This window comes from Notamacropus eugenii, chromosome 2, assembly GCF_028372415.1.
Source record: "Notamacropus eugenii isolate mMacEug1 chromosome 2, mMacEug1.pri_v2, whole genome shotgun sequence".
Lineage (NCBI taxonomy): Eukaryota > Metazoa > Chordata > Mammalia > Diprotodontia > Macropodidae > Notamacropus > Notamacropus eugenii.
The window spans coordinates 55,353,868-55,368,685 of record NC_092873.1 but is presented as its reverse complement, the minus strand read 5'-3'; the positions used below and the strand labels follow the sequence as shown (position 1 = coordinate 55,368,685).

The following is a 14,818-nucleotide window of genomic DNA, read 5'->3' as shown; positions in this document are numbered from 1 at the left end:
GGTGGGCAGCTCATAGCAGCTGTTCTCCAACCCTTGACTCTGCTTGAACCCCAACTTGCACCTTCCCCCATCTCCCTCAGAGACATAATTAGAAGTTTTTTCACCTGGTACAAAAAGAGTTGATAGGGGATGGGGAGCAGTGTAGAGAACAGCCTGACCATGAGTGGAGTGAGTCACTAGGTGTCAAGGGGAAGTCCAACTTTTGTCCCTTTGAGGTTGGGAAGGAAAGGTGGGCCCTGAAAGAGGGGCGCTATGACTGTACCACTTAGGAAGAGGAGAGGAGGTAGTGCTGGTATGGGTTAGGCGAGTCCTGTAAGTGGAGTTTCAGGGCAGATGGTGGCCTTAGGGCAGAAGCATGCTGCCCACTCCCTAGAAGGGCAGCTTCCTGTGCTCCTCATTATTCTAGGCAGCCTCCCAACATTAGTAAATGCTCAACTGATCCTAGCATCACAGTTCTAGGGCTGGGGGGTCCAATCCCCTCATTTTACAGATGAAGAAACTGAGGTCTGGGGAGAGAAAGTGACTTGACAAGGTCACACAGGTAGGAATTGAAAATATACAAAATTGAGAGATTGTATAGGTAGGGAAAGAGCAGAATATCATAGATTTAGAGCTGGAAGGACGTGATGCCCCCCTCTTTACAGATGTGGAATCTGAGGCTTATAAAAGTAAAATGGTTTTCTCATGGCACAGCTAGTAAATGTAAGAGGCAGAATTTGAACCCAGGTTATGGGATCAACTCCAACTAATACCCTACACTTCCCCTCTAATGTTGGCTTGGTTTTCCAGTCAATGAAAGAAGTCCTTGAATGAAGATTCTGGTTTCCCTACCAGGCAGTAGGAAATGCCAGCAGATTTGTAAGTGACTGGGCACCATGATGAAAATGGAGTGTGAAGACAATTATTTGGGAAGCTTGGGTGTGTGTGTGTGGGGTGTAGAAGTTGGAGAGAAGCTGGAGACAATGAAGGAAGGCAGGAGACTCTTGCAGTAGCTCCAGGGGAGATGGGGATGGACTGGCCTAGTTGGATGGTGGAATTGGGGAGGGTGGACTTGCTCAATGACCTTTTATGAAGTGCCCAGGCCACTCCCTAAGACTGAAGACTGCCAAGAAGAGGCTGGTCTGCCTTGACAGAGAGAGCATTTCTCAATACTGGTGAAACCCCATGTACCAGGCTCTGTCTTAGGTACCTGAGTATACAAATCAAAAGGAAATAGTCCTGCCTCTGAGCAGTTTATATTCTGTTGGGGACACATAATATGTACATAGAAAGAGATCCATATGAAATTACCTATCTATCCATTCATCCATCCATCCATCCATCCATCCATCTACCCATCTATCTATCTATCTATCTATCTATCTATCTATCTATCTATCTATCTATCTATCTATCATAGATATAGCTACATTTCAACACATAGATACACACATATATACCCAAAACACATGATAATTTTTTTAGGGTCAAGACATTGGCAACTAGGCACATGACAGGGAAGATCATGTAGAATATGGTATTTCAGGAGAGTTTTGAAGGAAAGTAAAGATTCCAAGAAATTTCAGAGGTGGAGCTGAGGTGGGAGGGCATTTTAGGCATGGAGCAGAGCCAAAGGCATGGTGATGTGAGATGGAGCCTTCTAAATTAGAAACAGTAATAAGGCCAATTTGACTAGACTGTATGAAGGAATGTAATGTGTAATAATGCCAGAAAGATTGTTTGGGGATGACTCCAATCCATGAGAGGAATATGGAAGAGCAATGTTAGCAAGACTTGGTTCCTGACCAGGACACTTGGCATCCAGAAGAGGAGAGAATTCAGCCTGGGGTCTTGCAGGGTGGCAGAATCTTGGAATGTTACAGAGAAGTTGGGAAAGGTTTTCTCTTTGGGGAGAAAGCCTAGGTGAGGAGCTGCTCATCTCCATGCTGGTCTTCAGCTGGGTCACTCATTAATTGTCCCCAGAGAGGGAAATGAATTCCCTTTTAGTGATGTCTAGAGGAGGAGAAGCCATTCCACCCCTTCCCCCACAATTGCGACTTAGTTAAGTGTCTCCCAGGATTTGGGGCCAGACTTTCTCTTTGATCTCCAGTCCAAGCCCCTCTGTCCGAGCACGGCTCAATGATGAGGAAAGGCTGCTTTCCATCTGCTCAGAGCCCTTCTTGGGCAGATGGGGATTAAATCATTCCCCTGCCTGTTCTTCAGGACACAATTCCAGTTTCTAAGCCTCTAATCATCTTTGCAGGTCTTCTGTGGGAGCCCCAAACTGATTGCTGGAGGCTAGAGGTGTCTGACAAGGGCCAAGCGCTTTGGGGGGAGAAGCTCATGCCTACCCCCCCCCCCCAACCCCTGCTTCTAACATCCTTGCTTTTAACATCCATGTTAAGCTGGGACTGTGGAGCACAGTGATCCTTACCCTGGAGTTTGGGACCTGACCACAGAAAGATGCCTATAACTGTTCTAATTCCATGAAGTTCTACAAGGAAAGTCAGCCCCAGAGGGGACAGAAAGCTCCAAAGAATACAAAATTCTGATGATCCCCCAAAGCAAATGATTCTGATAGTAGTGTGGGTATAGTGGGTAGAGTACTAGACTTAGGAAGGCTTGGATTCAAATCCAGCCTGCTTGTGTGATCCTGGGCAAGTTTCTTAACCTCTCTCCAAGCGTTAGTTTCCTCCTCTCTAATGTGAGGCTGTTGGACTTGGTGATCTCTAATGCTCCCCTGGAACCCTAAATCACTCTGAGCCTCAGTTTCCCCATCTTTAAAATGGAGATAGTAACAGTACCCTCTGCCTCACAGGGTTGTTATGAAAATCAGATGAGATAATGTAAATATTAGCTTTTGGCTCCTAAGTTAAAAATATGGCCACTGTTTCAATCCAATGCTTTCTTATCCTATGCTAATTAAGTTTTATTTAGCAAATTGTTACTCAGTCCCTGAAAATACAAAGTCTGTTAGGACACTGTCCTCACACAACTTTCTATTTAACGGAGGGGAGGAAAAGATGGTCCCAAGATAACTATGATTCAATGGGGAGAGGAGCCAGTACAAAGGAGATGTTTACGTAAAGTCCTATGAGGAATCGTTGAGGGAGAAATCCCTTTCTTCCTGAGGGAGGGGACCTGAGTGGGGTCTTGAAGGATGGAAGAATGTCAACCCAAGATGGTGGGTTGGGGAATCCATTTCCTGCATCCAGGCATGGAGAGCAACAAGAGGAAGGGTGTGGAAGCAGAAGAGGGAAGGACAAGAAGAGGAGCCAGAGAGCAGGGCTATAGAATACACAAAAGGGATTGGGCTGAAATGAGTTTGGAACAGATTATGGAGAGCCTTGATGACAGGGATCAGAGGTTTATACTTCATTGAGTGGGCAATAGGGAGCCATTGAAGTGTCTTGATTACTTTCCTGAGGAAACTGAGGTCCCCTCTCCTGCACACAGCAAGCTCAGTCTACAGTATGAGGGTAGCTCGGAAAGCCAATGTGATCGTCAGTTACATTTGGAGAGGTATCGCATTAAGAATAAGGGAGCTCCTGGGGTAAGGGAAGAGAACAGGCATTTATTAAATGTCTACTGTGTACTCAGCACCTTTAGGCACTCATTGGATCCTCATAACAATCCCTCTGTTTTGCAATTGAGAAAATTGAGGCAGACAGAGATTAAGTGACTTGCCTAGGGTCACAGAGCTAATAAGTATCTGAGGCTACATTTGAACCCAGGCCTTTTTGACCCTGAGGCCAACTCTCTACGATACCTTACTGCTTTTCTCTGCATTTGGAGTTTTGTGTTAGATAGAGTGTGAACCACATTTTAGGAAGGGAAGTAATAGAGTGGAGGACTTTGTGTCCATGTCCTAAGGTTCAGTTAAAGGAGCTGGGCTATCCGAAGGTCTCTCATTTGGAGGAGGGATAGGTAGCCTTGGCCACAGAAAGCAGAGCCAGGAACAATGGGCAGAAGTCACAAATTAAGGCTTTATGTAAGAGGGACTAGCTTGTAGACTCCCTAGACATCTACAAGCAAAGCCTCGATGCCCATTATTTAAGTATAGTTAAGTATATTGTAGAAGGAATTCTTTTACTAAGAACTGCTATGTTTTGTTTTTCTGTCGCTCCCTTTCCCCATCACCTCATCCCTGTCATTCCCATCCCTTAAAGAATTAGAGAAGTAAAAAAAAAATGTTTAATAAAACTACATAACAAAGGGGGTGTATGCCATATTCCACACCCATAGTCCTCCTCCTTCCAGAAGAGACTGTTGTTCATGGACAAGTGGGACTACCTGTGGTCTCCAAAGTCCCTTGTAAGTCAAAGATCATGTGGTCTCAGCTCCCTACTCCTCATTGCTAAAGCATTCAATATCTCTGTCCATCTCCTTTTCCTTAACTCCAGTCTCAGAGGAGGTGATGGTCCTTCTTGTCAAGGGTCCTTGAGCTCATTCCCCTTCTTTCTCCCCTGGGAGTTGCCTCATTGTATAAGCCTCTAATTTCTACCCCTTCCCATTGCCCTCTTCATACACATTCTCTCCCCAGGGATTGGCTTCCTCCCGACTGCAGCTGACCAAGTCAGGAAGACCTGACCTATGCCACCTCAGACACTTCCCATGTGATCCTGGGTGAGATGACCTCTCTCTGCCTCAGTTTCCTTATCTGTAAAATCAGGATCATAATATCACCTACTTCCCAGGGCTGTTGTGAGGATCAAATAAGAAAGCATGTATATATAGCAAGCAGTGCTCTGCACACATTTTAAAGTATTATACAGATGCTATCACCATCATCATCATCGACATGCTTAGGCACTCCCTACCCTTAAAAAGAAAACCAAGTAAAGGCCTTTGTTGGATTCTGTCCTCCCCTCCTCCACCAAGCTATCATCTTATCTCCATCTTCCCTTTCACTGCCAAACTACTTAAAAGTGTAAATGCACGTGTAGCCTTCACTGTCTTGTCATCTACTCACTTTTCAGCCCTCTGCAAGTGGGTTTCTGGTCCCCCTCACTCCACAGAAGCTGTCCCCACAAAGACCTCCTTAATGATCCCTCAACAGCCAGAGTCAGGGGTCTTTGCTCAGGACTCATCCTCCATGATCTTCCAACAGCTTCTGAGACTCCTGCCCAGCCCTCCATCTCTATGATGGTACCAGGGAAGGATCATCATTTCTGGAGTTGAGGACTTGGGTTCCAAGTCCACTTCTGAGGCCTCATGCCTGTATGGCCTTAGGTAAGCCACTTGGCCTCAGTTTCCACATCTGTAAAATGAGGTGTTGGCCATCATGGCCTATGAGGCCCCTTCTTGCTCTAGAGTGATGACCTTCCTTGGTTTCAGTGGCACTGCCATTTTCCCTGCTACCTCCCTCAGCCTAGGACTGGGTCACCCATGGTCTGATGGAATATTAGTGAATCAGGGTACTATGGGGGATGGGCTCTGGACATGGAAAGAAGAAGCCAGAGTTTCAAATCCTTCCTTAGATGCTTTCTTTAGTTTTATCCTCTGAAAAATGGGGTTAGGTTTGGTGGCATCTGAAACCTTATCTGGCCCTAAACCGATAATGCTTTGACGTCTGCATGACTACTCAGCCTTACACTTGGGTTAACTTCCCAGCTTCTTAGCTCTATGAAGGGGAAGGCCTGGCTGGATGATAGGTCATGTAAAAAAGACTTAGCACAATAAGCGAATTATGTCAACAGCGGCAGCCAAAAAAGCTAAAGCACTTTCTAACAAGGTGTAGTATCCAAAGAAGGGAGGTTGGCACAGTGGTTAGAGTGCAGGGCCTGGCATTAGGAAGACCTGAGTCCCAATCTGGCCACAGATACTTACTAGCCATATGACCCTGGGCAAACTGTTTGCCTCCATTTTCTCATCTATAAAATGGGGACAATGGCAGCGCCCACCTCCAGGGTTATTGTAAGACTCAGATGAGATCATAATTATAAAGCACTTAGCGCAGAGCCTGGCCGAGTTAGACGTATGTAAATGTTAGCTGTTAATCACTATTGTTAGCTTGGAGGAGTGACATCTCAGTCAGTACATCAAATTTTTGACAGGTCGTCATTCGAGAGAGGGATTGTTCCTCTTGGTTTCCAAAAGAAGCAAGAGTAAGAGAGGAAGTTGCTGAGAGTGCGTTTAGGTTGGACAAAGACCGCCTTCTTGACTTTGGAGCTCTCCCAAAGAGGAACAGGTTCTCTCATCCCTGGAGGTCTTCAAAGTTGGTCAGATGACTCCTTGTCAGGAAGGTTGTGCGCTGGGGTGAGACGGTAGGTTCTGCTCGGGTACAGCTTGGACAAGGGCTGCTAGGTGCCGGGTCTGGAGTCAGGAAGAGCTTAGTTCAGATCTGGCCTGACACTTGCTATGTGACCCTGGGCAAGAAACTGTTTACCTCAGTTTCCTTATCTGTAAAATGAGCTGGAGAAGGAAATGGCCAACCACTTCCAATATCTCTGCCAAGAAGACACCTGATGAAGTCACAAAGAGTCAGACATGATGGAAATGACTGAACAACAACAGTCTGGATGAGGGGTGAGGGGGAGTCTGCCTCCTCAAGGCCACCTGTGGCTTTCTAGGCCTGACTGAATGTCAAAGGGCCACACTTGAGGACCTAGAGGGACATATGTGATCTTGAGGTTGCAGATTCCCCATTCCCCACTCCAGTGCCTGGCACGTAGTTGGCTTTTAATAAATGCTTGTTGATTGGCTGACTAAACATCCTCTGAAGTCCCTTCTGACTGACATTCTGCAGTTCTAGGACTAGCAGTAACTGCCACATGGCTGTCTGAGGCTCTACTTTTTCTTCACTCTTACCCCTCAATCTGTCATTTCCCACCACCTTATCCTTAGCTTGGGCAGGTACCTAGTTTGGAATAAGCAGGTACTGAAGTTATGAGTCTTTGATGACTTGACTGGAGGATTATCCAGCAGATTTAAGCTCTAAATTCTTATCACCATTATCATCTGCCCTGGTGAATCAGTCTTTGTCTACATGGAACAAGGCCTTTGTGTCTCCTCGCCTCACAGGGATCCAGTTATCTGGAAAAAATGGAGGGTTGTTTTAGGAAGAACAGCTGAAAATTTTGTTCTTCAAAGAAGCCATTTATATAGGGAAGCAGCATGACCTCATAGGAAAAACCCACTGGAGTCAAAGCTCTGGGATCTCAGTTCAAATCCCACTGCTGTCCCTGACTATTAGTGTGACCTTGGGTAAGTAATTTCACTTCTTCAGGCCTCAGCTTCTCTACCTGTAGAATGAAGGAGTGCCTTACAGTTCTAGACCTTTGACCTTATTAATAAGCCCAGGACTAGTGACTGACCATATATAAAATCCTCAAAAATGTCCTTTCACAGGGACAGGCAGATTTCACTCCCATGGGAGGCAAGCAAACATTTTTATGGGTTAGTAAAGAGTTAAATAGCTTATATTCTTCTCTCTTCTAGGTTTCACTTGATGAGTTTGTGTCTGACACATAAGGTTTATATTTCGCATTAAAATGCAATAAAAAGAGAAAGAAAATGCCATGATCTACTGTTTGGGACTTTCCCAAACCTTAAGTATTTTTTCAAAAGTTCATTTGAGATACATAAGGGAAACAGGTTAGGTCTTTACTTCCTTCCAAAAGTTAGTCTGGCCAGAACCTAGGTGGGAGAGGGGAGGGGGAGATGCCACCTTCTTCCTCCTGGGTCACTCTGACTGGTCAGCATGACTTGGGACAGCATTTATTTTTCCAGCTATCATGTCAGGCCCATGGCTGGCACATGGTGAGGGGGTAGGAGCTCTAATATGCTACAGTGGAAAGAAGTCTGGGTTTGGAGTCAGAGGCCTTGGGTTCCAATTCTACCACCGCTACCGGTTGCCTGTGTGACCTTGTACAAGTCTTTTCCCCTTTCTGAGACACAGTTTCCTCATCGGTAAGATGATGACTTCTGAGGCCCCATCCAGCTTGGTCTATGATTCCAAACCCTCAGATTTGTCAGAGGATAAAGCTGAGCTTTGGGGACAATGAATCATCCTTATTTACAATCCCACGTATAGAGAGAATACTGGGAAACACTTCAAACCAACTTCTCCACCTATAAATGTGCCCATCCATATGTGCATATATGTATTTATCAGCTTTAAATCGATACTCTCTATATTTATACACAGATCTGTTGTCTTCTCCATTAGAAGACAGATTCCTTTGGAGGAGATCTTGATTCACTCTTTGTTATGTATATTCCCAGTGCCTGGCACAATGTAAGGCACATAGTAGGTGTTTAATAAATACTTGCTAATTGAATAACAGGCAAATGACAGTTTTGCCCCATTTAAAATCCCAAGGGACACAGAAAACTTGAGCATTATCGACTTCCAGCCTTGAACAGTTAGACTTTCCAATGAAGACAACCCCCGCTCCTTGATCCTAATAGACTCAGTCTTACTCAGGGGCATCTGAGGGACTCCCCCAGGCCCTCTACTCTTTCCAAAATGCAGCGGATAAGCTCCACTTTTGAGCTGCTCCCATGGTTCACTCTTCCAGACCCCAGCTGCCATATTTTCTTCCCATCTTTTGTGACCTTTCCCAGGTTCACAGACTGGTATAAGAGTGTAACCATGGCAACTACAACATCTCCAATGCTAAATAAGGAATCTCTGAGAAAAATAGCTATTCATCTGCCTCTTGGATAGGCCTGGGAATTCTATGGGATATTATCAAAGAGAGATATATAGGAAGAATGGAGGGCAGGGTGGTTCTCAATGTTCCTTTCAGCAAGCAGGGTTCTGAGAGAAGAGAATGAGGCGTGACCTTTCCCCTTTTCCTCACATCACACAGAAGGAAGGAATAACTATGGATGATTGGTCCATGTTCTTAGGACTGTGTCTACTCCTGGGGGGAATACTTTATGGGAGACATTGACAAGGTACAATGGAAAGAGAGTTGGTGCAAACCTGGGCTCTAATCTTGTCTCTTAATGCTGATTCTGCGTGACCTTGGACAAGTCCCTCTCTTCTGAGTCCCTCTCTTCCCTTTCCTTCTCTGTAAAGCGAAGGGTCTGGACTGGATGACCTTGGAGGTTCTAGATCCAGGCTCCTAAGCTCTTTTAGGATATAAAGCTTCTGGAGAATGGTGACCACTAAGATGAAGATTGTCATACATAGGATGGAGGGATTGCTTGAAGGATTTGAGTTTATTTGGCCCAGAGAAGAAGAAGGCTAGCAGATGTCTTCCGATATCACAGGGGCTGTGGTAAAGAAGAGGATTTAGGCTGGCTAGGAGTCTGCTTGGCCCTAGAGGGGCAAAACAAGCCCCAGTAGGTAGAAGTTATAGAGAGGCAGGTCTGAGTTCAGTTTAAGGGAAAACTCCTTAAGAATGAGAACTTGCCCCAAATCCAACCAGACTTCTTTTGGAGGAAGTGAGCTCCCTTCCACTGGCGGAGTCCAGGCAGAGCCTGAATGGCCACTGGCTGGAGAGTGGGTCACAGGAGATTCCTCCATCCTCGTAGGAGTTGGCCTACGTATTCCAGCTTCATAGAAGCTTAAATGAAAGTATCTCTCATTACTTCAGACAGTTTGTAGGTCAAGGTCCCAGATCAGATAGGCTGATCTTGTTTGTAGTTGGGTATTTTTTTAAAATTTATAACTTTATAGGAGACAGTGTGATATAATGGGAAGATTATTATCTCTGAAGTCAGGGCATCTGGGTTCACATTCCATCTCTCTGACACATACAACCTGTGTGACCTTGGACAAATCACATCATCTTCCTCAGCCTCAGTTTCCTTATCTGTAAAATGGGGGGATTTTACTAGATAGTCTCTGAGGTCCCTGCTGGCTTAAGATTTATGTGTCTATGACATATCTGGTATCTAAAAATTGAATGCCATTAGCTTCCTGGAAAGATGTAGCATGAAATCACTGCTGATTTCACAGCTTAGCTCAAGCACCACCTTCAACATGAGGCCCCTTTTATCCAAAGTCTTTCTTGACCCCCTCCCTCCAGATGCTTGTGTATTGTGGTATATTATTTTATATTATGGTATATATATTTTCCATTTATTTGTAAGTGTAACCTGTCTCCCCTGACAGACTGAACTACATGAGCTTGTGCCTGGGTCCCTGGCTGTCTTTCCACTTTGTGTTTCCTTTGAACATCATTTATTACATAGACAAGTCCAGGTTTAGAGATGACCTTGTGAGTTGGAGAGATCTAGAGGTCCTAGGTCCATTTAGTGGAGCTGACTGAAGGCAAAGGAAAGTTTTTTCATCAGAGAAGGTGTGACGATGAGCAGGAAGATGATCAAGAGTTGTTTGGACAGTGCAGAAGCTAGGTGAATTGTGGTCATGACTATTTGATGGTCCCAAAAATTGCTTTATACTGTGATAAGGTTTAAGTGTCAGCCTCCCAGGAGAGTTTAACTGTAGTTAACAATTGTTATTGAATCCTATTTTAAGACTTTTTGTTAATGCATGCTATGAGTCTTTTGTGTTTCTTTTGTGTATAGGAAATAAATACCTGTCCCATACCTGGTTCACATTATACTCTGTATAACTTTTTATTTTCCCATTTTGAGGAGACCTACACATGAACCAACACCTAAGCTTTAAATGATGTGTCCTTAGGGTGTCAGGGTGAGGGGTTAATGGGCCAAAGAGTGAATACAAAGGGAGCCTCTTATCACAATCCAGTTTCCTCCATGCTGAATGGATAACTTGCATGGGTCTAGAGTAGATAAGTCCTTTAGGAAGAGGGAGTGGGTACAATGCCCCAACTCCTTGAGCACTTCAGTGGGTTCTTACCTTTTTTAAACTTATGAAATTCCTACTCTGTGTTAGACACTAGTGACACAAGTACAAGGGCAAGGCATCTTCTACTTTTATGGAACTTACTTAGGTTTCACTAGACCATCCCCTTATCTTTGCCTGGAAGAGTTTCTTGGATCAAAGACTAGGAAAAAAAGATTTTCCCCCTAGTCATTGTTAACACAAGTAATTTCTTGACACTTATTTACAAGTTTATAATCTTCAGGGGACAATGGCTTCGTGCTCTTCCCCTTTTTTTTACCCCCATAGACTGTTACTGGCAAGTGTAGATATTCAAATCCTCATAGTATTTTGCAACGCATCCCTTGCTCAACCACAACCCCTTTTCCCCAGCCCTCCTTGGCCTGGAAGCCATTTTTTTTTCTAGCTCATACATTTCTGACTGCAAACTGAATCAAAATTAAAGGATTTTGAGGACAAATTCAAAAATTAATATTAGCTCAGCATGGACAGGACAAGAGACCTAGTGGACATGGGACATAGGTAACTAGTGAGCTAGCAAAATCTGGAGAAACTGTGCTCATCACAGAAGCCTAAACTTAATTATTGGTGGTCAGAGAACAGGGTCATGATGCTCTAGGAGCTTAAATTTGTATTTTTTTTGGATGGGTAGGAGGAGTATGATTTCATCAGTGTGGGGAGCTCCCATCATGAAAACTCTTTTCCCTGATATAGATTGGCAGGGCATTTGCAATATGGAATCTGATGTAGGCCTGGAAAGAAACCCCATCAGAGGTCATCTATTCCATCACACAAGGAAACTGAGACCCAGAAAGATAAATTGAGCTTGAGCTTGAGCTACTTGCTCAAGGTTACTCATAGGTAGTGTCAACAGCAGAATTTGAACCCAGGTCAACTGATTCCTCAATCATGCTTTCTCTTGCCCCATTTTATCAGAGAGTTGCCTTCATCACTGACAGGTTAGGACCATAGGACTATAGGGTAAGAGATCTTGAGCTGGAAAGAAACTCCATCCACTCCAATTCCCTTCTTTTATAGATGAAGGCACCAAGTCCCAGAGAGGAGTGACTTGCTCAAGGTCATAGGTTATCAGGAGGGAGATAAATGACTTGGCTATGTTCACACAGCTAGAATGTGTTAAAGGCAGGATATGAACTGAGAATCTTCCTAGCTCTAAGACTGACTACAGAGTTATGCCATGCTACCTTAGGGAACTCAGTTCATCCAGGTTTAATTGGGGTTCTTGTGAGCCTGGGTGAGCACCTTGAATAAGAGAGAGAGAGAGAGAGAGAGAGAGAGAGAGAGAGAGAGAGAGAGAGAGAGAGAAAGAGAGAGAGAGAGAGAGAGAGAGAGAGGAGATACTAAGAAACACTGAAAGGGAGGATCCTGAGAGAACAAGGGGACAGTGGGTAGAAACATGCAACAGTAACAGCTCTCTACTGGGCACAAGTTGAAGGAGTAGACCTTCTTTGATGTGCTACTTGGGTGGATACTTTTTTGTTCTAGTGTCCCAATTTTCTTGGGAGTGCCAAGGACAGACCGGAGGTGCACAAAGGCCATGCCATCCTTCTTTTCCCAGCTCTGCCTACAGGGTGACCCACTTTCTCTCTATTGCTGCCCCCTGCTGGAAAGGAGAGGAGGAGGTCAATGGCTCCTCTTTCCCTCTCTATCACCCCAGAAACCCTACTTTTTTGGGAGGGCATGAGATTAAGGGAAAACACAATGGAGGAAGCCTAAGAGAAACCCAAGAGAAGCCTTGAGTTATCTCTCTAAGAAGGCATATCAAGGAAGAGTTACCAATGCGAGGGAAGGAATAAAACCAAGAAAGGCTGATTCAAAACAAAACCAACTTCCAAGCAAGGAAACAACCAAACGAAGCTCCCCTTTTCCCATTCAAGATCCCTAATCTTTCTCTTAGCATACTGCCTGCTTGTCAAAAAAATCCTCTCAGGTAGGCCAAGATGTATTCCTGTCAATTTCCCTTTTCTTTCTTCTTAGAAATGAAACTCTGCCTTCATGTGGTCACAAATGAGTGACTCCATCCTGACTCAGCCAAGAATATTTCCAAGAGGGCAGTTGGTAAACCAATATATCAGGGCAGGGATGGAGATAAGGGAGTAGGGTAGAGAAGAAGGAAGCAAAAAGGGAAAAGGGATGAGCTTTACCTGCTTGTGAATTTTTCAGGGTATTTCTCTCGCATGAGGTGGAATTTGTGGGCAATGGAGGCATCCTGAAAGGAAAAGAAGCAGAGGTAGATACCTGGTTAGTGTGTAGTGTTTGGGAGCTGCTGAGTAACAAATAGGACTTCAGACAGTGAAGGTGAAATGACTGTGGCTTTCTAAGCATGCCTGTCTGTGAGTGGAGTATCTTGGGGGCCCAAAGGCTCTTGTCCTGGGGCATATCTGGCTGTATCTTCATGAAGGGAGAAAACAGTGGCATGGGGGACCCTCTTGACTGATAACATTGAAGCTATTTGCATTGTCTTTGGGTATAGTCTATGATTCTTTATCATTCTACTTTATCTGTAATTTATCTTTCTCATTCTCTTGACTTAAGTCAACACGGAACTTAGTCTACATCCCCTGAGCGCAGAGGGGACTGCAAATGTATTTCATTTTACAGAAGAAACACGTTACTCAAAACTTACATATAAAGTGAATTTTTGTTAATCAAACCACATTTTCTGCCTGTCTTCCTTTATATAACCAGAAATAGGTTTCTCTGGAAAAAATACTAGCCCCATACTTAGGTCAAATTCGAATATGTTAGAGAATTTACTTAAGAATACAGTAAAATTGAGATCATGTTGAAAAGTACCAAAGCAAACCCCTGATTATATGTGAATTATCTGAAAAAAGGTAGCAGTGGTATAGTGTGGAAAGGATACTGCACTTAGTCTGGGAGATCTGGGTTCGAATCCATCCGCTTACATTTATTATCTGTGTAATCTTGGGCAAGTCATTTAGTTTCTCTAAACCTAAGGAATTCTCTAAGACTTATATACCAAGTCATAGAAGGTTAAGTCTCAATCTCTGTGAAGAGAGTTTTTATGCTGGGAATTCCTTCCCTCATCCTTCATGTGTAAGGTAACTTGCAAAAGAAAAAATAATAACTGTAGGGTCAAAGCAGTTAGTGATATTTTGGGACTTGAGTTAAAGTTCCCCCCCCCCCCCCATAGTTATAACTGACTATTTGTCAAAATAGTTTCGTGTTTGATTGAAAGAAAAACAATTTCAATTTCAATGAAAGCGATTGGTGAGTTTTACTTTCCCTCCTTCTCCCCACCTTCCCATCCCCCACTCCCCATCCCCTTTTCTGCATGGTGAAGGCTCAGTTTCCTAACATTTTGTGGAAGCTGCTGGCCTTTAGAAAGAAACGGCCTGGTGGAAGATGAAGGAAGGAAGAGTCAGAAGCAACACAGCTAATTCTAAATGAGGCAAAAAAATGAACTATATAGTTTGTGAATCTGTGAAATAGGGAAGTATGTTTATTTACTGGGGCACATGGCTGGACTTCCCTGAAAGTTCTGTCAACTCTACCATATCTCTTCTCTGATTTATGAATTTTATGAAAGCAAATTTCTCTTTCTTTCTCTCCCTCCTTCCCTCCTTCCCTCCCTTCCTTCCTTCCTTCCTTCCTTCCTTCCTTCCTTCCTTCCTTCCTTCCTCCCTTCCTTCCTTCCTTCCTTCCTTCCTTCCTTCCTTCCTTCCTTCCTTCCCTCCCTCCCTCCCTTCTTTCTTTTTCTTTCTTTCTTTCTTTCTTTCTTTCTTTCTTTCTTTCTTTCTTTCTTTCTTTCTTTCTTTCTTTCTTTCTTTCTCTCTCTCTCTCTCTCTCTCCCTCTCTCTCTCCCTCTCTCTCCCTCCCTCCTTCCTTCCTTCTTTTTTTCTCTCTTTTTCATTCTTTAAATTTCTATTTATCATGTAACATGTAACATTTATCATGTAATATGTAAATAGTGAAATAGTGTCTCCCCTTCCCTGATAGAATATAACCTTCTTGGGGGGCAGAGACTGTTTCAATTTTGTCTTTGTATACCCAGTACCCAACATAGGGCTTGGCACATAATAGGTGCTT

General features: G+C 44.0%; 1 protein-coding gene across 21 annotated transcripts in view; it reads right to left on the bottom strand.

Annotated features, from left to right (window-relative positions):
* DGKG (diacylglycerol kinase gamma) overlaps positions 1–14,818 on the bottom strand; it is a 273,063-nt gene that overhangs the window by 95,233 nt on the left and 163,012 nt on the right. For 20 of the 21 annotated variants that reach the window (XR_011973966.1, XM_072640384.1, XM_072640377.1 and 17 more), the window contains one exon: positions 12,910–12,974. Coding sequence is in view for 20 of the 21 variants with exons in the window: in XM_072640384.1 (XP_072496485.1) it covers positions 12,910–12,974 (65 nt within the window). In the remaining variant the exon portion in view is untranslated. Of the gene's footprint in view, positions 1–1,446; positions 7,015–12,909; positions 12,975–14,818 lie in introns of those variants that run through there. The other variant, XM_072640393.1, reaches the window with a different exon arrangement.